The 26,318-nt window shown below is 44.3% G+C and overlaps 1 protein-coding gene across 4 annotated transcripts in view; it reads left to right on the top strand.

The window, feature by feature from the left end:
- The window catches only part of crebbpa (CREB binding lysine acetyltransferase a), a 73,797-nt gene that overhangs the window by 43,412 nt on the left and 4,067 nt on the right, over nt 1–26,318 (top strand). For 2 of the 4 annotated variants that reach the window (XM_080759182.1, XM_080759181.1), the window contains exons 6-28: nt 2,051–2,153; nt 3,031–3,165; nt 3,548–3,665; nt 4,503–4,671; nt 5,875–5,937; nt 6,061–6,182; nt 8,405–8,608; nt 9,134–9,487; nt 10,398–10,568; nt 10,948–11,122; nt 11,224–11,342; nt 11,912–12,151; nt 12,598–12,686; nt 13,981–14,061; nt 14,294–14,350; nt 15,274–15,351; nt 15,524–15,591; nt 16,676–16,826; nt 19,502–19,648; nt 21,042–21,155; nt 23,038–23,203; nt 23,922–24,089; nt 26,045–26,209. In XM_080759182.1, the coding sequence (XP_080615308.1) occupies nt 2,051–2,153; nt 3,031–3,165; nt 3,548–3,665; nt 4,503–4,671; nt 5,875–5,937; nt 6,061–6,182; nt 8,405–8,608; nt 9,134–9,487; nt 10,398–10,568; nt 10,948–11,122; nt 11,224–11,342; nt 11,912–12,151; nt 12,598–12,686; nt 13,981–14,061; nt 14,294–14,350; nt 15,274–15,351; nt 15,524–15,591; nt 16,676–16,826; nt 19,502–19,648; nt 21,042–21,155; nt 23,038–23,203; nt 23,922–24,089; nt 26,045–26,209 (3,257 nt within the window). The remainder of the gene's footprint in view (nt 1–2,050; nt 2,154–3,030; nt 3,166–3,547; nt 3,666–4,502; nt 4,672–5,874; nt 5,938–6,060; nt 6,183–8,404; nt 8,609–9,133; nt 9,488–10,397; nt 10,569–10,947; nt 11,123–11,223; nt 11,343–11,911; nt 12,152–12,597; nt 12,687–13,980; nt 14,062–14,293; nt 14,351–15,273; nt 15,352–15,523; nt 15,592–16,675; nt 16,827–19,501; nt 19,649–21,041; nt 21,156–23,037; nt 23,204–23,921; nt 24,090–26,044; nt 26,210–26,318) is intronic. The other 2 variants (XM_080759183.1, XM_080759184.1) reach the window with 2 other exon arrangements.

Genomic DNA, 26,318 nt, shown 5'->3' with positions numbered 1-26,318 from the left:
TTTTTGGAACCAAGTAACCACAGTATACTGCTAATCAAATTACAACTACATACTCTGTATGTAGTTGTAATGTGATTTGTAATTTGTAAATCTGTGCCTGGTCTGCTGGGACCAGACTACACAGATGACCATATCTCTTACGTCATCACTGAGAGCTAGTCATACATATACACACCATGTACTCTGGTCCCAGTTCTCAACGATGACGTAATGTTGTAACTGGTCCCAGCAAACCAGGCACAGACTTACGGTTGAAAAAAACTTGGCTTCACTTTTTGGAACCAAGTAACCACAGTATACTGCTAATCAAATTACAACTACATACTCTGTATGTAGTTGTAATGTGATTTGTAATTTGCCATTCATTTATGGCCTACTAGTGTGCAACAAGCAAGTATGCACTCGGCAGAGTGCAGTTCTAGTTATGTCTGCGTCTCTGCTATGCCCATATATGGAGTTTTGTCAGGCATGCCCAAATATGGAGTCTATGCAGATGTGAGAACAGGCCAGCTTCATATATGGAGCAGAGGCCTTTTGTTGAGGTTCTGGACAACCGTGGGTCCTACCGTCTTGACACCGGACACTGTGGTGTGGAACGTGTGTGTCGAATTTGAATTTGGGTCAAATGGTTCTCGAGTTACGTGCATTACAGCTGTACGCGCGTACGTACAGACAGACATAGTACCAGGGACATGGTGCATTTATTGATGGTTATGACTGTACATTTTACTTTGATGTCATTATGACTCTTTGCTAGGAAAATTCTGTGTATACGTGTAACTACGGAAACCGATGTCAGTGTGACATCACAGCATGACGTCACATCGCCTTATATAAACTGACGTACAGGGCAGTTAGCCCATTATCATTATCATTAATATTTGATAATGGAAGATTAGCATTCGGGCAGATCAAAGTAAGGAGCGAGAAGAATCTTCTGAGAAAACTTCAGATTTAAACACTTGCCTAGGACGTCGACACACGTCCTATCAAATGAAACCACGGGGTGCCCGGGACGTGTGGACATGTCTTAAGGTATTAAACAGGGTCGCTAAATTCTTTTTTTTACAGCGGCTTCCTAGTTTATGGGTTGACAATCTTCCTTATTTCCTAATTTCTGACTTCATCATGCATCTCGTTTAGAATTTTTGCGAATGCAGTGAGCACTTACTATGAGACCTAGCAGATCATGTCTGTCTGTGCGTGTCTGTCTGTCTGTGTGTGTGTGTCTGTCCCGCTATACGTCCAAATATGGAGTGTGTCCAAATATGGAGTGTGTTGCATCAGCAATCACTCAGCTCCATATATGGGCACAAAAGGGGCCAGGTCCACATATACAGTAACAGCGGGACAGACAGACAGACAGACATGATCTGCAGGGTCTCAGCTGCGTTCGCTTCCCGCGTTTGCGCGTCTTACTGGTAACGCTTCTAAAGAGATCAGTTCTACGACGGTGATAGTAGTAAAGGAAGATTTCACCACACGGTTTTGGGGGGGGAAATGAAAGGCGGGGGTTTTCAGAGTAGAATTCCCCTCATCTGCTTGGCACTCTAGCGCCTTTATTCTGAAAAGATTCCCCGGCCGGCACCCAAACTGTTGTGTGTGATTGACTCCTCCACTCAGACCAGCCACCTTCATACAGTCCGTTACGAGTAAGCTACAGGTTCTCCCCCAAGCAACAGAGAATCTCAGCAATAATATGGAACTAGGACTTACAACCTTGTCTATTTTCACCTTTTAAATGCATGTTCTGTTTATATTAAGTTAGTAATAAAAAAAGATGGAACTTTTATCGTTGAGAACTGTTGTATAAGTGTGTAATATTACACTCAAAGGTGTCTGTTTACGGTTATTATTGCCATTTAAGTGATGCGGTTAGAAGTGCCTCGCTCCAAACCGCAGCAATGTTGTGCCATTAATATCAGTGAAAATCAGCCTCGAGTGTATTATACAGTAGCTACTTGGTGTGTGTGTGTGTGTGTGTGTGTGTGTGTGTGTGTGTGTGTGTGTGTGTGTGTGTTAAATATTTGACTGTCTTTCGTGTCTCCAGCTAACCAGATAGCCCTTGGAGGCACAGCGATGGGCGTTCCCACGTCAGAGCAGACAAACCTGCACAAAGACTCCACGCTCCCCAATGCACTCAATGCTAACAAGTATGTTATATTTCCTTTAGAACAGCTATAATACCCTCATTCTTTTTTATCCCTTTTACGCTATTACATCCCGCCTATTCAAAAACACTTTTATTATGTGTCCAACAACTCTCTCTGATGCCCAAACGGTGTGACTAAGTGAGTCCTGCGTCGGCATGGTCCGGTGGCACAAATGTCTAATTATTTTCTTCTCGTGTGAAAAATGTACTGTTAGTCGCGGCATCCTACATAAAATTATGTCTGTCTAGTAGTTCCGATGGTCTGGAATGGTTTTGTTGAAACGTTTTGATCCGGGGTTTTAGTACATCACTTAAGTGGTGTATTTCGATTGGGGCCCATTGACTCAAAAGCTTGCATCTTTCAGGAAGAAACCAAAAATACACGGGGAAGACATATTTGCATAGTATAACCAATTAACCACACCTGTGGGTCTATTAGAGTAATGTTGACTCCATATGGAGTTATGGACGCATACAAAACAGAAAAAGTACAAAGCCATGGCAACCTGTCTTTAACCCATTCTGAACGGGAACCCATTTTGGTGTCGGCATCATGTTATGCTTTAGCTATTAAAAAATAGCAGATCTACAAGCTCGTAGCGCGCCACCGAGTGGCGTGCTACGAGCTTGTAGATCTGCTATTTTTTTTTAAATCGAAGAACGACTGACATTTTTAGAATCTGATCTCAGGTCAGACTGGGGTTAATCAGACAGTGTGTCTCCAGTGGAAACCTCGTATGAATCTGATCTCAGGTCAGAATGGGTTAAGGCTCGACATGATCGATGTTCTATTGTAGCAGGTCAACATCGAAGTTGTACTCAATAGATCCTCTCGCCCCGCTCCTCCTCCTGTCTCTGTTGCTTTCCCTCCTCTATAGTCAGCTGCTGCCTGATGGGTCGGCTGTGCCCCCGGGCAACCTGCCCACAGCAGCACCCCTCTCTGCCACCGGCACCCGGAAATCCTGGCACGAGCACGTCACTCAGGACCTGCGCAACCACCTCGTACACAAACTGTGAGTCTGGTAACCTAACCCTGCTGCTGTGCTGCTGCTTGAGAAGATACAGCTGTTCTTGAACACAAGTTGTGTGGTTCATTATCAGGGTGGGAAAACTAAAGTAACGGTGGCAACAAACCAACTTAACCGTACTTAATACTTACATTTTGTCAAAGGCTTGCAAATTCATCCCCCCCCCCCCCCCCCCCCGTACCAGCTCATTTGGCAGGTAGCCAACCGTTATTGTTTGCTTTTTATAAATAGCTGCTGTGGCCAGTGGATGGGAGGGGGGGGGGGGGGGGAAGGTAGAAAATAATGTACTTCCTTTTCTGAATGTTATAAATGTTCACTGGTTCCATGTCTCTCTCTCTCTCTCTTTCCTTGTCTTCTGGCTGTTAAGAGTTCAAGCCATATTCCCCACCCCAGACCCGGCAGCTCTGAAGGACAGACGGATGGAGAACCTGGTGGCTTACGCCAGGAAGGTGGAGGGGGACATGTACGAGTCTGCTAACAGCAGGGTAGGTGTAGTCATTTTGAGGTGAAGTTCATGCTCCTCTGTTTGTTCGAGATACACACAACTCTTCCATAATGTCTGCGGTTAAGCTCAAACCGCACCAAGGATGCGCCACGCAACTCCTTGCAACATGCTGCTAGTACTCGCAACCGTTATTACCAACGGCAGTTGCAAGGACTTGCATTGACATGATTGACCGGACTTGCGACTAGTTGCAAGGAGTTGCAGCTGCTGTGGTTTGGGCTTTACACTTTTGCCACCACCCTGTTACAAACTAATGAGTCGTTGGGAGTAACTACATGTTGAAAGAAATGTTAGTCATTTCATTTATTTTGATTTAATTCACTGGTTTGGGTATATTATACCACTCTCCTGAACAATGTTTTGAACTTTTGTGTTCTTGGGGACACAATCTTAATTTTCAGAGAAACTGCTCTTAGCTAGCCGACTTGGTACAGCTTTAGTTCCGACACTATTATTGGTCCGACAGTCATTATACTGACAACCTACCTCAAACCCTAACCATAACCGCAGCGCGTGAGCAGCGCGTGAGCAGCGCTAGTCTGACCGTTGTTCCCGCATGGCGGACTAAATCTCTGTCCGAATTACCATCGGATTCCAGCCGACTAGCAAGCCTACAATATACTGTATAAATGTGTGTAAGAATAAATTACTATTTTAAAATTGCTCAATTTGCTCAATTGGCATGGGTGTTCATACTTTTGCTAGCAACAGTAGGCTGTTGAAACGGTCTATAATTTAATTCCGCTGTCATGTTTAATTCATACGTGTAATGCGTCTAATTCCATCCCCTTGCTTCTGGGTCTCTGTGTTCCTCCAGGACGAGTACTACCACTTCCTGGCTGAGAAGATCTACAAGATCCAGAAGGAACTGGAGGAGAAGAGGCGGTCGCGGCTGCAGAAACAGATCATCAACCAAGCCCCGTTGACCTCTCAGGGGGCCCAGCCGGGTCTCCAGCCCAACGCGCTCGGCCCCAGCAGGCCACAGAGTGAGTGCCGCACTTCTGTAGTCTGTAAACCCCTAGGAAGAACTCTGAAGTATGCTCACACATACTGTGTGATGTTGTTCGAATATAGAGCAGGTGTGCTTTTTGAGTGGTGGGTACTCGGCTGCGTAAGTGACACATTTTAAAGAAGCCACCCAAGTGGAAAACAGTGGCACTCCAAAAATGACAATGCAAGACAAAAACGTGTGTGTTTTCGCCATTAGCCTTCCTTCCTCAGAGCAGATAAATAGTTTAGCATCTGAGCCTCTTTGTCTTGCATCGTCATTTTGTAGTGCCACTGTTTTCCACTTGGGTGGTTTCTTTAAAAAACTAAATGTTGTCAGGAACAATGGATGTAGACAGATTTGCACAAATTCAGTGAATATTCTGGCCTAAATTGTTAGAAACATTTTGTTCATTTTTGTGAATGCAGTGAGCACTTACTATGAGACCTAGCAGATCATGTCCGTCTGTCTGTGTGTCTGTCTGTCTGTCTGTCCCGCTATCCAAATATGGAGTGTGTTGCATCAGCAATCACTCAGCTCCATATATGGGCACAAAAGGGGCCAGGTCCACTCAGCTCCATATATGGGCACAAAAGGGGCCAGGTCCACATATACAGTAACAGCCGGACAGACACACAGACAGACAGACAGACAGACAGACATGATCTGCAGGGTCTCAGCTGCGTTCGCTTCCCGCGTTTGCGCGTCTTACTGGTATATTGGAGCACTGAAGACTATACTGCGATAACAGCATTGTTCACTGATGCTACGCTTAAACAAATAAGCTTTCATAGTCATATTCATAGCTATGTAGGTATTTGGCATAAAACATTAGTGTATGACTTTTTATTTTTTTAATCGCACAGCTCCAGAAAGAATAAAATGTTAAATTGAACAGTAATTCAAATTTTACCTATCACTTTATAATGTACACAATTACCTTTTGGGCAAGTGGGCATGACCTTTGAGCAAGTAGAACATGACCTGTACTTGCACGGAAAGTGCCTCTACCCCTGCTCTTATATGAAGCATACAACAATGTGTGTGGGGAGGAACTAATTGGCATAATGACTAAATTGGGGAGAAAAAGTGGGTGAATATTAAATCTTAATGCATCTAATCACCATTGACAGATCTTCAAGAAAACATTTCACTGTCTTCTCAATCCTCAAATGTCCTCTTCTACCATCTCTGTCTACAGATGGACCTGTGCCTATGCCCAATGTGCCAAATCAGATCATGAATCGCATGCAGGTTCCTCCAGGTACTTTTTTTCATCCTGCACTCAAACTGTGACCGTCTTGTTGTTTGAGACCCTTCCTGCTGTGTTTCTGTTTATTTTTTGTTTATTCCGTTGCCTGATTTGTGGTCCAAATGTCATCCTTAGGAATCAATCAGTTCAACCCCATGGCGCTGCCCAACGTCCAGCTGTCTCAGGCACCCATGGGAGTCCGTGCTGCGTCACCTATGAACCACCCTCAGCAGATCAACATGAGCTCCGTCCCAGCGGTGAGAGAAACAAACTACACATACAGCATCAGCCGCCTAAACCAGCAGCCCTTCTATTTCCAGGGAACGCCGGTTTGATATGCATCAGGCAATGGACTCATTTAACCCATTCTGACCTGAGATCAGATTCAGAGATCAGATTTCCACTGGACACACACTGGTCTGATTAACCCATTCTGACCTGAGATCAGATTCTAAAAATGTCAGTCGTTCTTCGATTTCTCAAAAATAGCAGACCTACAAGCTTGTAGCGCGCCACTCGGTGGCGCGCTATGAGCTTGTAGGTCTGCTATTTTTCAATGGCTAAAGCATAACATGATGCTAACACCAAAATGGGTTCCCGTTCAGAATGGGTTAAAAACTAAATCTAAAACAAATCTATTTGACCCTAATCTACAGCTATAAAAGCGTAATGCAGAATTAATTAATTTATGTATGAATGGAAACCAATTGGACCCATTTATACACTCCCAAGTGTATCAAGGACGCCTGGGGGGTCACTGGACCACACGTTGAGAAGCAGTGACCTAAACCAGAGGCTTTCAACTGGCTTATCGAACCACTAGTTGGGATGCAAACTAGTTCACAAAATGTCCTGGTGATGTATGATGACGTCAATGTTGTCAGTTACTGACTGGGAAGTCGGATGTCAGGAACTTCCACAGAAAGGGAGTTTGAATTTCAAGGGAAAGTGTTGACCGGATTGACTGGTCGAGTCTATTAGGAATTGTTCTTATATATATAATCATGCAATCACATGTGTCTGCTATCTACTGTATGAGTTTAATATGGAAGGTTAACCCATTCTGAACGGGAACCCATGTTGGTGTTAGCATCATGTTGTGCTTTAGCTATTGAAAAATAGCAGATCTACAAGCTCATAGCGCGCCACCGAGTGGCGCGCTACGAGCTTGTAGGTCTGCTATTTTTGAAAAATCGAAGAACGACTGACATTTTTTAGAATCTGATCTCAGGTCAGAATGGGTTAATCAAGACCAGTGTGTGTCCAGTGGAAACCTCGTATGAATCTGATCTCAGGTCAGAATGGGTTAAGAGAACACAGTAAGGGCAACCATTGGAAAGGAATAGCTCCGGAATGCTAGCATATACATTAAATTACTGACTGTTAAGGGCTTGATTTAATTCACCTCAAATTAACAAATTAAACAAAACTGTCAATATTTAATTATTTCAGACTTTTTCCACAACACCACGCCCATATTATCCCCCCACCCAACACCGCAGTGGTCCCCAGGTTGATTCTTAGTCAGGGTGGTGGTGGTCCCTGGTTCATAATCAGTTGAACACCCCTGACCTAAACAATCATTGAATCAGTCTTGGTGGGTGAAATGCTTCAAAGTCAGGGCAGACTCGTCGGTGCCGCTTTGATACCATTGAAAACTGGTGGCTTAGTGCAAAGATCTTATGATGGGTGCATTTGTGTTCATGATGCAATACTTCCAACCATTGTCATGTCCACAATTCTTGGCTAGTAATGCAGGTAAATTCCATTAGCCAGATGGACAGGAACATACTAATTGGTTGGTCAGTATTACAGTATATACAGTACACCTTAACCCATTCTGACCTGAGATCAGATTCATACGAGGGTTTCCACTGGACACACACTGGTCTGATTAACCCATTCTGACCTGAGATCAGATTCTAAAAATGTCAGTCGTTCTTCGATTTTTCAAAATTAGCAGACCTACAAGCTCATAGCGCGCCACTCGGTGGCGCACTATGAGCTTGTAGATCTGCTATTTTTCAATAGCTAAAGCCTAACATGGTGCTGACACCAAAATGGGTTCCCGTTCAGAATGGGTTAAGCTGTATGGACAGGCATCCAAATGGTTAGTTCTAGTGAAATAATAGTCTGCACACTGGAATATGCTCCAAAAGATAAATGGTTTATTACCAGGTTAATGTGACGTTAATGTGGCGCCCCTCAAAAAATACGTTAAAAAAAATCACCCTGAGATAGCGAAGTCATAATCGCTCTACTACCATAATTATTCATGTCTGCCTACTTTCCTGGGGGACCTGATGATGCCAGCCTATTATGAATATCATAAAGGCAAAACATCCTCCTTCCGTATTTGTTACGGAAGCACCAGTGCAATGGAAATGTCTGTTCTGTACATTGCATTTCAATGGATGTACTGTATGACTCCCGTGAAATGGCTGTTGTCCTGCTGGTGACGTCCTTCTGTCCCGTTCAGATGGGCATGTCCCCCTCCAGGATGCCCCAGACCCAGGGCATGATGGCAGCCCATGGGGGAGGCAGCATGGTGGTGGGCCAGACTGCCAACCAGGGACAGTTCCTGGCCCAGACCCAGTTCCCTCCCGGCACCGCAACGGGGGCCATCAATGTAACGGTGGGGCCTGGCATAGGCCAGCCCCCTGCACAGGCTGCGGTCACGCAGGTGAGAGACAAGGAGCAGTGTGCAAAAGGATACAAACCGTCATCGCTTAATCACTGTTAATGTGGCAGATAAACTAGCAACTAAAATGATTCTCTGTCGGACAAGGTGCTGGGGTGCTAAACTAAAATCACTGTAACAAAACATATTAGCTGTAACCTGCGCTTAACCACTTGAGCCCTAGCTTTCCTATTCTGGGGGAACAGTCCCAAAACAAGCAGATCTACAAGCTTGCAACATGACATGTTGTGAACTTATACATTGGCTGTTTTCCACAAAGATATTTAGTGTAGCCCGTTGGAATACGGTTAACAAAGTATACGGCCCCCAAGAACACAACCAACATCAAGTATAGGGTTCAAGTGGTTCATTTATTTCCATGCCAATCACATCTCTAAATGAATTATTTGTGTGCGGTGTTACATGTGTTTGTCATTGTCTGACCTTTGTGTCTGTATGTTTGTCTGCTTGTCTTTTATCGTATGTGACTCGCCTGCCCTTTGTCTGTATGTGTGTCCTTCTCTCCAGCAGCAGCAGCAGAGCGCTAACCTTCCCATGAATGCACTTGGCCCCTCAATGGCCCCCCAGCTACCCTCCTCCCAATCCCCTTTGCACTCCTCTACGCCTCCGCCCGCTGCTTCCTCCTCCTCTGCCTCCGTGGCTGGGGGGGCTACTAACCTGCCGCTCCCCCAGCCCTCCAGCCGTAGCTCCACCCCCACCCTCCCTGGCCCCAGCCCGGGTCCGTCCCCGGCCCTGGGTTCCACCCCGCCCCGGGGTTCCACCCCACCCCGCCCCGCCCAGCCCCAAACCCAGGCGGAGCCCCCTACAGCTGCACAGACGCAGCCCCCGCCTCAGCCCCCGCCTCAGCCCCCTACCACGCCGGTGAGACTGAGACCCTCTGCATGCCCTCCACCCCCTTTAAACTCTAACTGCCAACCCTCCATTTAAACTCTGACTGCCAACCCTCCATTTAAACTCTGGACTGCCAACCCTCCATTTAAACTCTGACTGCCAACCCTCCATTTAAACTCTGACTGCCAACCCTCCATTTAAACTCTGACTGCCAACCCTCCATTTAAACTCTGGACTGCCAACCCTCCATTTAAACTCTGACTGCCAACCCTCCATTTAAACTCTGGACTACCAACCCTCCATTTAAACTCTGACTGCCAACCCTCCATTTAAACTCTGACTGCCAACCCTCCATTTAAACTCTGACTGCCAACCCTACATTTAAACTCTTGACTGCCAACCCTCCATTTAAACTCTGACTGCCAACCCTCCATTTAAACTCTGGACTGCCAACCCTCCATTTAAACTCTGGACTGTCAACCCTCCATTTAAACTCTGGACTGCCAACCCTCCATTTAAACTCTGGACTGCCAACCCTCCATTTAAACTCTGGACTGCCAACCCTCCATTTAAACTCTGACTGCCAACCCTCCATTTAAACTCTTGACTGCCAACCCTCCATTTAAACTCTTGACTGCCAACCCTCCATTTAAACTCTTGACTGCCAACCCTCCATTTAAACTCTTGACTGCCAACCCTCCATTCTACCTTGTAACTGCATCTCCACTATAGCGCCCATCTCATGGGGATGTCTCCATCACAACTGGGGAATGTTCCATCTGTGGACTTTTTGGGAGCACTGTTTTGCAAATGGGATTTCATTCATCATGCGTGACTTAGATTCATCCCTGCATGTGTGGACCAGCCGATGTCGGCCGATATTACACCTCATGTTTTATCATCCATTCTCTCCCTAACCTCTCGCTGTCTCTCCCTCTAGATGAGTCTAGATAACCGGGTGCCCACCCCAGCCTCAGCCGCCAGTGCTGACTTGCACTCACAGCACGCAGGAGCCGACTTGCCCATCCAGGAGACCAAAATGGAGCCGCGCCACAACCAGCAGGAGTTGCGGCTTGCGGCTGCCGGTGGCAAAACGGAGCCCAAGATGGAGGTTGGTGGAATGGCTCTCAATAAAATAGTAAATGAGACCAAACTAATCTTTCATTGGTGTTGAGTCATTCATTTTGCCATCCATCTGATCCATTATCATGACTCTCTTAAGGTCATTGCACTCAGAATCCATTTCTTTCCACAGAAACCAAACGCTTCTTTAAAGGATCCCTGGCTAATAACATTATATGCCTCAAAACATCATACTTGCCCTCTATAACTTATTTTACTAGTATTTTATATAGTTTTTCACTCGATAGGTCATATGTCCATGTTGCGTGATTATGGATCCCACCAACATTCTAGGGTTGACACGCCTGGACCATGCACGGGCAGAACAAACCCCTGTGACCTACAATGAGCTGTCTCCCTTTCTTTAGAGCGAGGAGGACTCGGGTTCGATGTCCATGAAGAAAGAGGAGCCAGTGGTGAAGCAGGAGGCAATGGAGGTAGACGATAAGAAGCCAGAGATGAAGATGGAACCCAAAGAGGAGGAAGAAGGAGGCGCTAACGGCACAACCTCTTCACCTTCCTCTCAATCACGTGGAAGGAAAAGTGAGTTCAGAGGAACAGGACAAAATGCTTTCCATGTGCCGTTTCTCTACCTCAATAGTTTGATCTGACTTTTTTTCCAATTATTTCTATTCCACTTCCAGTCTTTAAACCAGAGGAGCTACGCCAGGCTCTGATGCCCACCCTGGAATCTCTCTACAGGCAGGACCCAGAGTCTCTGCCCTTCAGACAACCCGTAGACCCCATGCAGCTAGGCATTCCGGTAGGCAACACAACACGTTCACAACTTTGAACATACGTTTTGGTAGTATTGAACAGAGAAATGTCATTGTATTCCATTACTGTTGTGAAAAGCTTGTATTTGATTCTTCTTCTTTGAGAGAGAGAGAGAGAGAGAGAGAGAGAGAGACTTTCAAACTAAAGCTCATTGTTTTGATGCGAGGAGCTCGAGTGCATTCCACAGCGGGAAAAGAGGGGTTTATCCCATTCTGACCGGGAACCCATTTTGGTGTTAGCATCATGTTATGCTTTAGCTATTGAAAAATAGCAGACCTACAAGCTCGTAGCGCGCCACCGAGTGGCGCGCTACGAGCTTGTAGATCTCTATATCTAGATATTTTTTGAAAAATCGAAGAACGACTGACATCTTTTAGAATCTGATCTCAGGTCAGAATGGGTTCATCAGACCAGTGTGTGTGTCCAGTGGAAACCTCGTATGAATCTGATCTCGGGTCAGAATGGGTTATGGGCCACTATCTTGAAAATGTTGACATCATGAAACGATTCCATACGCTCACTGACGTGTGCGTTGCACTGATGTCTCATCTCCAGGATTACTTTGACATCGTAAAGAACCCCATAGACCTGTCGACCATAAAGCGCAAACTGGACACCGGCCAGTACCAGGAGCCCTGGCAGTACGTGGAGGACGTCTGGCTCATGTTCAACAACGCCTGGGTGTACAACCGCAAGACGTCCCGCGTGTACAAGTACTGCTCCAAGCTGGCCGAGGTGTTTGAGTCCGAGATCGACCCGGTCATGCAGGGCCTGGGCTACTGCTGCGGGAGGAAGGTAAGGCAATGCTGTGGAGAACCATCGTATGGCTGCATTTATGAAGATACAAAGAAAAAGTCAGCTTCTTGTAATCTAAACGCGACACATGTGAATGAGAAATATTGGTTTAGCGCGGTGTGATTCTAAAAGCAGATGGTGTGTATAATGTTCTTCTGAGGCATTGAAATCTGTGTACACCCCTGTAATGTGATGTCTTAGTCGAACGATCCACCGTTTGCTTCTGAAGAAGGTGGAGAAAGTTAGAACTATAAAGAGACTACTTATAATCGAACAGAACCATTAAGTCTTGTTCCTAACAAGACTGGGAGCACTTGAAAAAAAGGTCATCATGGGAAACGGGGGTGAGATCTTGCATAATGAAGTGTGCTTGCATAAAATAAAATGGTGCATTTTACCTGTTTAAAAGTTTTCATGTGATTCTATCATCCATTTTTTGTTTGCAGTACGAGTTTTCCCCTCAAACCCTCTGTTGCTATGGCAAACAGCTGTGCACTATACCTACTGGAGGCACATACTACAGCTACCAGAACAGGTATGTTTGTGACTCAACATTCATGCGTGTTATTTGCCGTTTCCATACAATTTTGAGGTTTTTGAACATGCCACACAATTCACACAACTAAATACTGACATTAACCACAATACCCAGTCATTCAGCTGTGGGATCTGTCCTGCAGCTCTAAACAAAGCAATTTAAAGCCTGGTGCAGTTCAGCCCGCCAGTGTTGGGGCCTTGTGTGCAATCGGTGCAAAATACTACTTCATGAAAGTCTGATTATGTCCTCCCACTTTTTTGTACTTTTTTCTTAAGTCTGGTTTTGTAATGCACATACTATACTTCCATGGTGTCAGGCACACCGCCACACACACACACACACACACACCTTTTTCACAGTTATCAACAATAGCTTTTATTGATATTCAATTTTTCCATTGATGATTGACATCGGCATAATGTCCACATAGCGGGGCATACTTTCATTGCATAAGGTCCCCGCAGCGTTTGCGCTTCACAAAACCAGTGGCATCGTTTGTGTCTGCGACGACTAAGCTGAAATGCTTCCACACTGAGTTCCCTTTTTCAGTTAACTTTGACCTCCCATGGCAACATCGCTACGCACTACTCTCTCACTCTACCTGTGTTTATTATTGTTGTTGTGGTGCTGTCATTATGACGTTCCCTCCGAAATAAATCCCTTTTCCCATGAACGTGTGTGTGCGTCGTTGGACAGGACAACGCGCAGTCCGTTCCATTCCGTCACCAGAGCATGTGAGCGGCGCGGAGCGGCCGAGAAATCCGCTCTTCGCTCTCGACGGCTTTTTTATCCCGCTTGCTCATTCGCTCATGTTGATCCACCCTCCCCACGCCACTCCACGCTCGCTCAGCGCTCCCCTTAATTTGGGGGGGGGGGGGGATAAAATGCTGTTTTCCTGAAATTGGCTTCTTGTGTAAGCCAGCAGATGACCAGCTAGTTGTCTTGTGTTCCCCTGCGCCCCCTGCTGTATGAATATCGCAACTGCACCTCTGGAATTTTGACAGGGTACTGTGCAGAATGGAGCATGTGCAGTGGCTGTAATGTAATGATACAGCATAACCAGACAGGCAGCATGGTCCATTCACAATATGAAAGCTGGGGATTCCCCCTCTCTCTCTCTGTTGCCTGCCCAGGCTGCCCTATACTATCTCCCAAATGCACAATGCAACACATTTGCATTATTTGACATTCACGAATGAACGTGCGGACAGAAACGACTTCAACAGTGACTGTTTTGCAACGAAACATTAGCTATTGTGACATGACGTGTTTTATTTGTGCCGCCCTACAGGTATCATTTCTGTGAGAAGTGCTTCAATGAGATCCAGGGGGAGAGTGTGACCTTAGGGGATGACCCTGCTCAGCCACAGACGTAAGACAAGGACATTGTTCTGACTTGAGCAAACATTACAGCACGCTACATCTTCATACTTGACGAATGATTCGAAGTTGCTTACAAGTCTTCCAACAAATCATTCATGTCCTACATAATGCTACCATTAGTAAATTTAAAGGCATCTGTTTAAGTCTGAATAATGATAATTTTAATCTCTCACTTACCACTTGTCTTACCACTTGTCTTACCACTTGTCTTGCTTGTTCAGAATGATATCGAAAGACCAGTTTGAAAGGAAGAAGAATGACACATTAGATGCTGAACCGTAAGTCTACAAACACACGCACGCACACACACACACACACGCACGCACGCACACACACACACACACACACACACACACACACACACACACACACACACACACACAGACAGTTCCCAGTGAGTGTTATTATTTGGAGTGATACCAGCTAAGGTTTTACAAGATATAAGTGTTTAATTGGAAGCCAATATATTATCCTATGGTAAAAGGTATTCAATATTATCATTCCGGCAATGCAGCCAATAATTACAACTATTGGTTGATTTGACAGGTACATATTATGTCTCCTCTGCAAAGAGATGTAGATTAACACCAAGTAGTGTCTTCACTGAAAAACGATTAACACCAAGTTTCTTCACTGAGAATAAAATATACGATCTACTGTACATGCTTATAGCGCATCTCAAGACGACGCATTATGAGCCTGTAGATGTATTTTTGCCAGATGTCGGCTTTTCACAGAGTCTTTGCCCATTATGACATGCCCAGAATAGGGACACCTCTAGCCCATTCTGACCTGAGATCAGATTCATACGAGGTTTCCACTGGACACACACTGGTCTGATTAACCCATTCTGACCTGAGATCAGATTCTAAAAATGTCAGTCGTTCTTCGAATTTTTCAAAAATAGCAGACCTACAAGCTCGTAGCGCGCCACTCGGTGGCGCGATATGAGCTTGTAGATCTGCTATTTTTCAATAGCTAAAGCATAACATGATGCCAACACCAAAATGGGTGCCCGGTCAGAATGGGCTAGACTCTGTTGCATGTGGAAAACCTGCAAATGTGTGTGCAGAGGAACATTGAACTTCAAATTGAGAATAAAATTGGTTCTCTTAACTATTGATGAACCTGATGGCAGAAGATAAATCGATTTTGAAATGTCAAACAAACAAAACAAGGTTCTCTTATCCTTTTTCTTCAGGTTTGTTGAATGTAAAGATTGTGGACGGAAGATGCACCAGATATGTGTTCTACACTACGACGTCATCTGGCCGTCTGGGTAAGATGACTCGACTATATTGTGATATTGGAGTGTGAGATAATGTGTCATAAGCCTTACTTACATTGCCTATACTGTACATTGCGATGTCAATGAAGTGATATATTTTGCAACCCTAGTTAGTAGAACTTATTCTCTTGTCAAGACAAAACACCTTGTTGTCTCACTCTAGATTCATCTGTGACAATTGTTTGAAGAAGAGCGCTAAAACAAGGAAGGACAATAAGTTTTCTGCAAAAAGTGAGTATGCTCCCGTCTTACGTCGTACTGTATTTCTGACTTTTGCTTCCCTGGACTGCTTTTCAGGGACACTTGGCTTGCATTATTCAGAAGTCGGTAACTTAATGCACTTTAGTTTAACGAACATTCAGGTAAACAAGAAGATACTGAGTAACATAAGCCACCCCGATATAGGGACTGCATATTGTGGCTGTCGGGCACACGCTGTGTATCTAATATACTTGTATAATTAACGTGAGCTTATAGATCTATAGCTATTTCAATATTTTTAACCCATTCTGACCGGGAACCCGTTTTGGTGTTAGCATCATGTTATATGCTTTAGCTATTGAAAAACAGCAGATCTACAAGCTCATAGCGCGCCACCGAGTGGCGCGCTACGAGCTTGTAGGTCTGCTATTTTTGAAAAATCGAACAACGACTGACATTTTTAGAATCTGATATCGGGTCAGAATGGGTTATAATCAGACCAGTGTGTGTCCAGTGGAAACCTCGTATGAATCTGATCTCAGGTCAGAATGGGTTAAAGAATTTTGTAAATGTCACTAAAACAATGATTGAAATGCCCAAATCAGACACACCAGGTTATCACTTTGGAAATGGATCCATTCCAGATCCACACCAGGTTATCACATTGGAAATGGATCCATAGTTTCTGTTTTTCCATTTCCTGAAAAGTTAGTTTTGGACACCCGACTGCGACGCTGTATCAGTACGACACAGTATGATATTTAACCCATTCTGACCTGAGATCAGATTCATACGAGGTTTCCACTGGACAACACACTGGCTCTCCGGGATGCCATTTTGGATTATGTTTTTTTTTTACAGATATAAACCTTTTTTTCCTTTTTTTTTGTACTTGAAAATGAAGGTTTCCATCCATGGCTATTAGAGCTAATGCAAAATCCATCCATCCATCTTCAACTTTGTTTAGCCGTAGTCGGGTCGCGCGGTGGAGCAACAGCTCCACCAGAGAGCTCCAGACTTCCCTCTCATGCAAAATATTTCAGCAAAATGCTTGCTCATTTCTGAACTTTTTTCCTATTTTTGTGTGTGTGTGTGTGTGTGTGTGTGTGTGTAGGATTACAGTCTACGCGGTTGGGAATGTACATAGAGGACCGTGTGAATAAGTACTTGAAGAGACAGAACCACCCAGAGGCCGGAGAGGTGTTTGTCCGAGTGGTGGCCAGCTCTGACAAGGTTACAGAGGTTAAGCCTGGAATGAAAACCAGGTAAAGAAGGGCACTGAGACCATCATCATGAACAGATCATCCTGTATTTATTTTTAAGCTTGTTATTAATTCTCCAAAATGTCACAACGGTCTCTAGTCTATTTCATTAACCCGTTTACTGCCAACACCCCCCATCTGATGTCTGAATTTAATACTGTGACACCTTTTAGTTTGAAAGCCGTTTTAACCAGAAACCGACAGTCGGGAAGTGAATTACCGCTATGTAACGGGTGCCGCTATGTAATAACCTGGGATCATATAGTTTAGAGACATTAGGTGCAAATCAAGCTTGTTTTGAGCCAAAAAGAAGAATCTGAAATATTATGATTCTAAAAACTGTGTTCCCATAGACTGCATAAGACAGCGGAATTTTCATTTCCGTTTTCTTATATATTTTTTTAAGTCTTATTTTTCTTTTGCCACTGCGTGCGAAAAAAGTGTTACGAGCACGTACAAAACACAGTTGTGAACCGTAATCAATTTATATTAAAATAGGTGTCAAAAGGCAAACCGGCCGGGGAGGGCATTTAAACCAGGAGGCGTCAAAAGGCGGTATCGGTGGTAAATGATTGGTTAGCTTTGTTTTTGAGTACCTAAAAAGCTCAATAAAATACAGGCCATTCATCCATCCATCCATCTTCATTCACTTCAGTCAGGTTGCAGTGATAACTGTTCCAGCAGAGAATCCCAGACATCCCTTTCCCAGGCCACATTAGCTACTCCTAACTGGATCCACGTTGTGGGTCAAATCCAGTGTGGAGATATCATTCCCTCATCTGGTACCTACTGCAGTCTGCCCCGTGGCCGCCTCCTAGCCTGGTCAATGCCCCGAAGACCTCCCTAGGGAGAAGGAGGCATCCGTACTAGAGAAAAGACCTCCCTAGGGAGAAGGAGGCATCCGTACTAGAGAAAAGACCTCCCTAGGGAGAAGGAGGCATCCGTACTAGAGAGAAGACCTCCCTAGGGAGAAGGAGGCATCCGTACTAGAGAAAAGACCTCCCTAGGGAGAAGGAGGCATCCGTACTAGAGAAAAGACCTCCCTAGGGAGAAGGAGGCATCCGTACTAGAGAGAAGAGAAGACCTCCCTAGGGAGAAGGAGGCATCCGTACTAGAGAGAAGACCTCCCTAGGGAGAAGGAGGCATCCGTACTAGAGAGAAGACCTCCCTAGGGAGAAGGAGGCATCCGTACTAGAGAGAAGACCTCCCTAGGGAGAAGGAGGCATCCGTACTAGAGAGAAGACCTCCCTAGGGAGAAGGAGGCATCCGTACTAGAGAGAAGACCTCCCTAGGGAGAAGGAGGCATCCGTACTATAGAGAGAAGACCTCCCTAGGGAGAAGGAGGCATCCGTACTATAGAGAGAAGACCTCCCTAGGGAGAAGGAGGCATCCGTACTAGAGAGCGCAAACTTTGGTCTGAACTTTCTTTCCACATAAAGGAGCAGCGGCTCCACTCTAGAGTCTCTTCTGGGTGACTGAGCTCCTTACCATTTTTAAGGCCGATGCCAGCCACCATCCTGAGAGAACTCATTTCAGCCACTTGTAAACGCAATCTTGTTCTTTCGGTCATGAGTGATATTTCATGAGTAGGAATGAAGATTGATCAATAGATCCAGAGCTTTGCCTCTTTGCTCGGCTCTCTTTTTGTCACACCAGTGACGATCGACTACTAAGAAGAAACATGGCTGCAGATTTAACACACTGCAGTAAAATGTAACAATATATATATAGTCTATCTTGAAGCTTTAAAGTGATTTTAGAGCCCTGCTATGTACAATGATAACTAGTATTTTCTACAAGACGAAGCCTTGCCTACCCCTTTGAACCTCATAGTGAGTTTAGGTGTTTGATTATACCCTACATAGACAGCTTTTACATTTATCCACTCAGCTCTTGTGGTGCCTGCATGTCTGTTAAATGGCACACATGCACCCTTTGCCTCTCCCAAAGGTTTATTCACTATTTACTCAGACAAGATCAAAGACTATGATGTCTGTCAGGTCCTGGGAAGGAGGTGGTTACTGGTCAACACAGAACAGTCTGTTATCTTCAGGTTAATCGTTTCAAGGCTGCGTTTTTTTTATTGACTCAAGGTCATTTGCAATGGGAACTTGTGCCGTTCCACTCGGACTCAGACTGTCTCCGAAGACACTTACACAGCAGGGGGACTAAGCAAATTGATCTCAAAGCTGCCCTATGTAACCTTTCCGATGTACCCTGGATTTGAACCCGGGTCTCCTGCGCAAGTGCTGACATTTTTACCACTGAGCTAATAGAGCCTGCCTGCGTAACCAGGTCAAAATGCAGGTCAAACCAGAAACGGGATCGTGTCAAAGGTCATGTCCGACCTAGACACAGGATCTAAATATTTTAATAGAGCAAGGGGATTAATTTCAACTACCCCAAATTGTGTTATATTGCATTAGTCATACTGGCAGAATACTCAGTCATAGTCATAACATACAGTAATAATAATAATAGTCATACTGTGCATTGTATTATTCACAATAACAAATTGCATAGTGCATCATTACGTTTATTAGACCTACATTTCCAACCGCAATATCTTTTTAAGCCATTTGTAAATCCAATGAGCATTCTACTACTTTTTTTTGTAAAACTGTATCTTAGTTATCTTTTGTTTACATGACATGGACTTTGTTTTTTGTGTTTGCCAGGTTTGTGGACACGGGTGATATGCCCGAGACCTTTCCTTACAGAACCAAAGCACTTTTCGCCTTTGAGGAGATTGATGGAGTCGACGTGTGCTTCTTCGGCATGCACGTACAGGAGTATGGGTCCGAATGCACCTTCCCCAACACCAGGTCTGTACTGAACACACAACAGACTGGGGATTGTAATAATAGTAAGGGCATTTTATAAAGTCAGTACGTACCACTTAACCTGACGCTGCCAGATCCAAAAAGCTTGCTACACAAATATGTTTAACAGCTTATTGGGATCTGGGATCGCGGAAGCAAATTCGATGACGGGGCTGTTCCTTTTTTTCAAGATACATGGTAGATGATTGGATGGGAGCGTCTGTCTATCACCGTGTGGGCGTGCAAACACAACCAATCATATTGACGTGTCTATATAGCTTCACATCCGGTTTCGCACATATCCCGCCCTTAGCTCACGCTGATTGGTTCGGTACGGGTCGGATCTGTGTTAGCTCAACCCCCTCAGAGATCCCAGATCCAAATAAGCTGTGAAACAAATTTGTGTAGCAAGCTTTTTGGATCTGGCAGCGTCAGGTTACGTACCACTTGCCCTAGCCCTGACATTTTTATGTAGACTTGGATAGCATTTTATGTAGACTTATTATAGCACTATAAAGTATACATGCATAGTTCCATTATATTGATATTCCACTGTTGCGTTCTTAGCTTACTTACGTATGACTCATGATAACTACTTTGTATGTATGTGATTTATTGCCGTGCTATTTTGTTCTTGCTTGATGTAAATCGCTCTGGATTAAGAGCGTCTGCTAAATGCCTAAATTGTAACTGTACGTAGGATTTTTTTTTTTTTCTGTTTGACAAAATTATGTCATTCTGGTTACTCTGTCTCTGTAGTTTTTTTGTTCCCGATCTGATACTGATCATTTGATACAGATTTTTTCCGATCCGATATTTTTATTTTTATAGTAAAATATCCCAAATCACAAACAATATCCAGTCTAATATCACGATATGGATATAATATTGATACAAGGACGTCCTGATCAAGTTTTTATGCTTAACCCATTCTGAACGGGAACCCATTTTGGTGTCAGCATCATGTTATGCTTTAGCTATTGAAAAATAGCAGATCTACAAGCTCATAGCGCGCCACCGAGTGGCGCGCTACGAGCTTGTAGGTCTGCTATTTTTGAAAAATCGACTGACATTTTTAGAATCTGATCTCAGGTCAGAATGGGTTCATCAGACCAGTGTGTGTCCAGTGGAAACCTCTTATGAATCTGATCTCGGGTCAGAATGGGTTAAGATAATTTGAAAATGATCGGCCCCAAATTCCGATCACGTGATTGGATCTGGACAAACGTAACATACTGTAAACCCTAGCGTCGTAGTGTGAAAATGGTCAATCTACAGTACAAGCATTTTTTTGTGAAGCAATTTGGTCTAGAGGGAAAAAAAGTCAACATAGGGTTTATGTGATTAAAAACAGTAATAATGCTAAGTTGCTAACTACTCCTGTGACCCTCTGTAGGCGGGTATACATATCATACCTCGACAGTATTCACTTCTTCAGACCTCGGCTGCTAAGAACGGCAGTCTACCACGAGATTCTCATTGGCTATCTAGAATATGTCAAGAAACTCGGGTAAGTGTTGCTTTCTCTCTGCTTTTAAACTGTCCTTGCTCTCCCCTCGATATTGAGTGGCCTCATACAGTATGTGCTGTTGTGCACAATACAATATTATAAAATAAAAGTTTAGTTTCCAGCTCTGAATCAGTAAGTTGTTCCCATATCCCAATAAACACTACCATTATCCAAGTCTCCTAGGGAGTTTTTCCATTATGCACCGTCTATGGACAGTTCCAGGGTTTTCTCATCCAGATGAGAAAATCACATACTGTCACTCTTATCTTCAGCTTAAAGAGCCACGGTTTGAACCTCGATCGAGATGGGTAATTACAACGACTAAAGTGGTGCCCGTGGGGCCTCTACAGTGGTCCCTGTTGAGCACTGGGCTGGCCTACTTGGAACGATGCAAGTTGGACATACATGCAGCACCCAGATATTCTGGGAGTTCTTTGTCAGGCATGCCCAAATATGGAGTCTGTGCATATGTCAGCATGATGTCATGAACATGCCAGCTCCATATATGGACACTGGGCAAGGGGACCTGTCCAGAGCCCGGGCTCTGACTCTGACACCGGGCACTGCATCCCCTGTGGGGGTGTGGAACGCGTGTGTCGAATTTGAAGTAGGTTGGGGCGAACGGTTCCCGAGTTACAGACGTACAGAGACTTTTGCGTTTATAGTTAGATGTACGAATAACAATAATAAAGATGGTAGCACGTCTTGTGCACCGTCAGATATACGTGTCAAGCAGTCTATGTCAGTGGTTCCCAAAGTGGGGTCCGGGGACCCCCAGGGGTACCTGAGGGAGTTCCAGGGGGGACCCATCTATTTTGTTCATGTTCATAAAGTGCTAAAGTGTTTAAAGCAGTGGTTCCCAAACTTTTTCATGTCAAGGACCCCCAAATTGACACTACTTAGCCCGTGGACCCCCATTTGAAAAGATATGCCAGGGACCCCCATAAGAGAAGACGTACACATTTAGACGTCTACACTTAGACGTACACATTTAGACGTCTACATTTAGACGTCTACATTTAGACGTACACATTTAGAGTCTACATTTAGACGTCTGTATACATTTAGACGTCTACATTTAGACGTCTACATTTAGACGTCTGTATACATTTAGACGTCTACATTTAGACGTCTACATTTAAACGTCTACATTTAGACGTATACATTTATTTGTTATCCGTGTTGCGAGGATGAGGGGGTACCTGGAAAAATATCTACCCCAAAAGGGGTACCTGGTACACATTTAGACGTCTACATTTAGACGTCTACATTTAGACGTCTGTATACATTTAGACGTCTACATTTAGACGTCTACATTTAGACGTATACATTTATTTGTTATCCGTGTTGCGAGGATGAGGTGGTACCTGGAAAAATATCTACCCCAAAAGGGGTACCTGGTCCAAAAAAGTTTGGGAACACCTGCTCTACTGTGCACATTGGTTAAAAGTACAAATAAGTCTTTGGTATAGAAATAACATGCATTCTATTTCAAGAATGGATTTCCTCTTTAATGTCACTGGACACCTTTCCATGAACTGCAGCCTTATATGGAAACCAAGCCATTTTCACCCCCTTTTATTGTGACTGATGTTCAACAATGTCTTTTTTTTGTTTCTTCTTGGCATTGTCGGAAGATGAAAACCCTTCTATTTTCATGTCTGACCTTTCAAATAAATGTGTCTCTAGACATGTTTTTCTTTGACAAAGTACGACGGCAGAGAGTTTTGCGAGTAGGGAAAGAAAGTCCCAAGAGAGAAACCAGTTATTTGTATCCTACAGTGATGCAGCAGCTGTTTTGAATGAAGGTTTTGACCGAGGCAGTGGTCCATCTATAGGAGTAGACTAAATGTTGGTGCCCGTTCCATTCCTCTCCACACAGGTACGCCCAGGGTCACATTTGGGCATGTCCACCGAGCGAAGGAGACGACTACATCTTCCACTGCCACCCTGCCGACCAGAAGATCCCCAAACCCAAGAGGCTTCAGGAGTGGTACAGGAAGATGCTGGACAAGGCCTACGCTGAGAGGATCCTGCACGACTACAAGGTAGAGATCACTGGCCAACTGTTACGTTTATAATCCACCGTTCAATGGAAATAGGCTGGGAGGGGAATAAACATTCAGCTCCTATTCCGACTCCGATGGGGCCTTTGGGGGGATGACTGCATGGGCAGTAAGCAAGAACATCTGTGTTGTGACTGTGCAGTAAAGGTAGTCTGGTAAACTATCCCGGTTTGCGAGAATTCACATGTGTTTTAAGCCATTCTGACCTGAGATCAGATTCACACGAGGTTTCCACTGGACACACACTGGTCTGATTAACCCATTCTGACCTGAGATCAGATTCTAAAAAATGTCAGTCGTTCTTCGATTTTTCTAAAATAGCAGACCTACAAGCTCGTAGCGCGCCACTCGGTGGCGCGCTACGAGCTTGTAGATCTGCTATTTTTCAAAAGCTAAAGCATAACATGATGCTGACACCAAAATGGGTTCCCGGCCAGAATGGGTTAATACTGTTAACTTTTGGTGCTGATGATTTTGCTGCTGGTGATTTTCCTTCACTCCCTCTTTGGGGCCACCACAATAAAGGAAAAGCCCCCGTCTATTGATGTAGACTGTAAAAGGACTTGGATGGCCTTTCATATTAGAATCCTGAAAATATCCCCGTGTTGAACATTCGGCAGTATACCGTACATTTTTCGCCAGAACACCTTGTTTTAGAATAGTTTGAATTGACCACATTTATCTTTGGACTCGTCCTCAGGACATCTTCAAGCAGGCAACAGAGGACCGTGTGACCAGCGCCAATGAGCTTCCCTATTTTGAAGGTGACTTCTGGCCCAACGTTCTGGAGGAAAGCATCAGGGAGTTGGAGCAGGAGGAGGAAGAGCGTAAGAAGGAGGAGAACACCGCCGCCTGTGAAACTCCTGAGGTCAGAACCGCTTATAGAACCACTTTTATTTGATTTGAGTCCTGACAGTAATTTTGTATAGTCCCTAAATGCATTCACATCGTTAAGCATATGAACCTTTGCAGTTGAGTACAGTTCCAATACCAGGCAAGAGTTGAAACCTGTCAGGATGCTCTCTGTGGTATCTCTGTCGAAGGCCCATAGGACCTTGGGCCTCATGCCAGACCTTTTCAGTTAGTCCAAATCTTGGTGCGCTCAACCCACCGTACTTGGATCAAAGACGGGAGCAGATTCTAAACAGACAATCTCATCAAAGGAACAGTCTGCACTCATAGAATAATGTTTCAATCTTTTAATGTGCTGCAGCAGCAGTCATCGATAATGAAAGCATTTCGTCCCTTCTGGCCTTCGTCAGCGTTTGAACCACCTATTGTTATGACTTTTAATTTAAATGGCTCTGATCGCAGTCATTACAATTACGAAAAGGAGATAAAAGAAATCACACCCGTGTGAAGTGAGGGGTGCTCTTATATCATACATCATCAATCCGGCCAATCACAATTTGCGTCACTTTTCTGTCCTCACTTTTTATCCTCCACACGCATTTTTCTCAGCCAATCAAATCATCGCTATGGGGTGCTCAGCTAATCAAATCAACGCTATGGGTAGTGGGTACACACAATCTGGCCAATCTGGCCGATTCATATATATATATATATATACAAGTCAAGAAGATTCAACTAAGTCCAACATCACTTGATGTTGACTAAGTTAGCCATACAACTAACAATCTGGTTAGGTTTGTGAAATGAAAGGTGAGGACTTCAGCCTCCTATCATGTCACCTGTAAACCTGCTTAAAACACTACTTTTGCCGGGATTTTCAGATTAAAGGCCCTAGAGTGCCTGGCAGATTTTACTCTGAAAAGCCCCGCCTTCCATTTCCCCCCAAAACCGGAAGGTATAATGTTCCATTACTAACCAATGGAGAGCGCCGTAGATTTCAAAAGAATAGCAAGTTTTGTTGGCCCGTAAACAAGGAAGTGAACGGCTGCACGCAGGCGCATAAAGACGTGTAGTCGTGTATACATGTCCGAGGCACCCCGCGGTTTTAATCGAGAGGCAGTGTATACACGTCGTTAGCAAAGCAAGTGTTACGTTTCTATTTTCTTTCTACTAATGTTTTTATTAACCCATTCTGACCTGAGATCAGATTCATACGAGGTTTCCACTGGACACACACTGGTCTGATGAACCCATTCTGACCTGAGATCAGATTCTAAAAATGTCAGTCGTTCTTCGATTTTTCAAAAATAGCAGACCTACAAGCTCGTAGCGCGCCACTCGGTGGCGCGCTATGAGCTTGTAGATCTGCTATTTTTAAATAGATAAAGCATAACATGATGCTAACACCAAAACGGGTTCCCGATCAGAATGGGTTAAGATGGGGAAAATGTATTCTATGATTGTGTGGAGCCTGATATCCAGATGAGTCAATAAACATTAGAAAGCAAGTCAACAAAGTCTTATGCACACCTGATATGCTCAGTTTGGGCAACTCGAAAGCAAACTCCACATGCCCTAACATTTTATTTACCTGCCAGAGTGTCAACCCCTTAGTCTGGCTAATAAGCCAGACTCAAATCACACTGTCAATCAACCCCTTACCCTTGTGTCGGATCGGTGGTTAGACTGGCATATTCGTCGATATTGGTATGAAGCGATTTTCTGGTGCACTCTGTTATTCATGTACGTTCTTCAAAAAGGGCCAAAAGTCACTTGCCTGCAGTAAGCATGCATACCCAGAAGAGATTTTATCTCTTTAGAAGATTGCAGTCCACATTGAAATGCATAGTCTTTTTTTGTTATAGCAAGTAATCTATACTATCCTACAGTACCTACCAATTTGATTTAATTGATTTAATCCTGTGTATGGTGAGCGAGTGTGATTAATCTGTCATTGTATTTGGCCCACAGGGCGGCACACCAAGTGACACCAAGAATGCCAAGAAGAAAAACAACAAGAAGGCCAATAAAAACAAGGGCAGCGTTAGCCGAGCCAATAAGAAGAAGCCTGGGATGCCGAATGTAGCCAATGACCTGTCCCAGAAGCTTTATGCCAGCCTAGAGAAACACAAAGAGGTAAATGGTTGTCTTGTCTTTGGAAAGGAATCATTTGTGAGTATTAAGATTGGATGTTCCCCCTAAATGTTTGCATAACATGTCCCTTATTAATGTATTAGCTCATGCA

The sequence above is a fragment of the Protomyctophum bolini genome (genome assembly GCF_963924005.1).
Source record: "Protomyctophum bolini genome assembly, chromosome: 3".
NCBI lineage: Eukaryota > Metazoa > Chordata > Actinopteri > Myctophiformes > Myctophidae > Protomyctophum > Protomyctophum bolini.
This window is presented reverse-complemented; position numbering and strand designations above follow the sequence as displayed.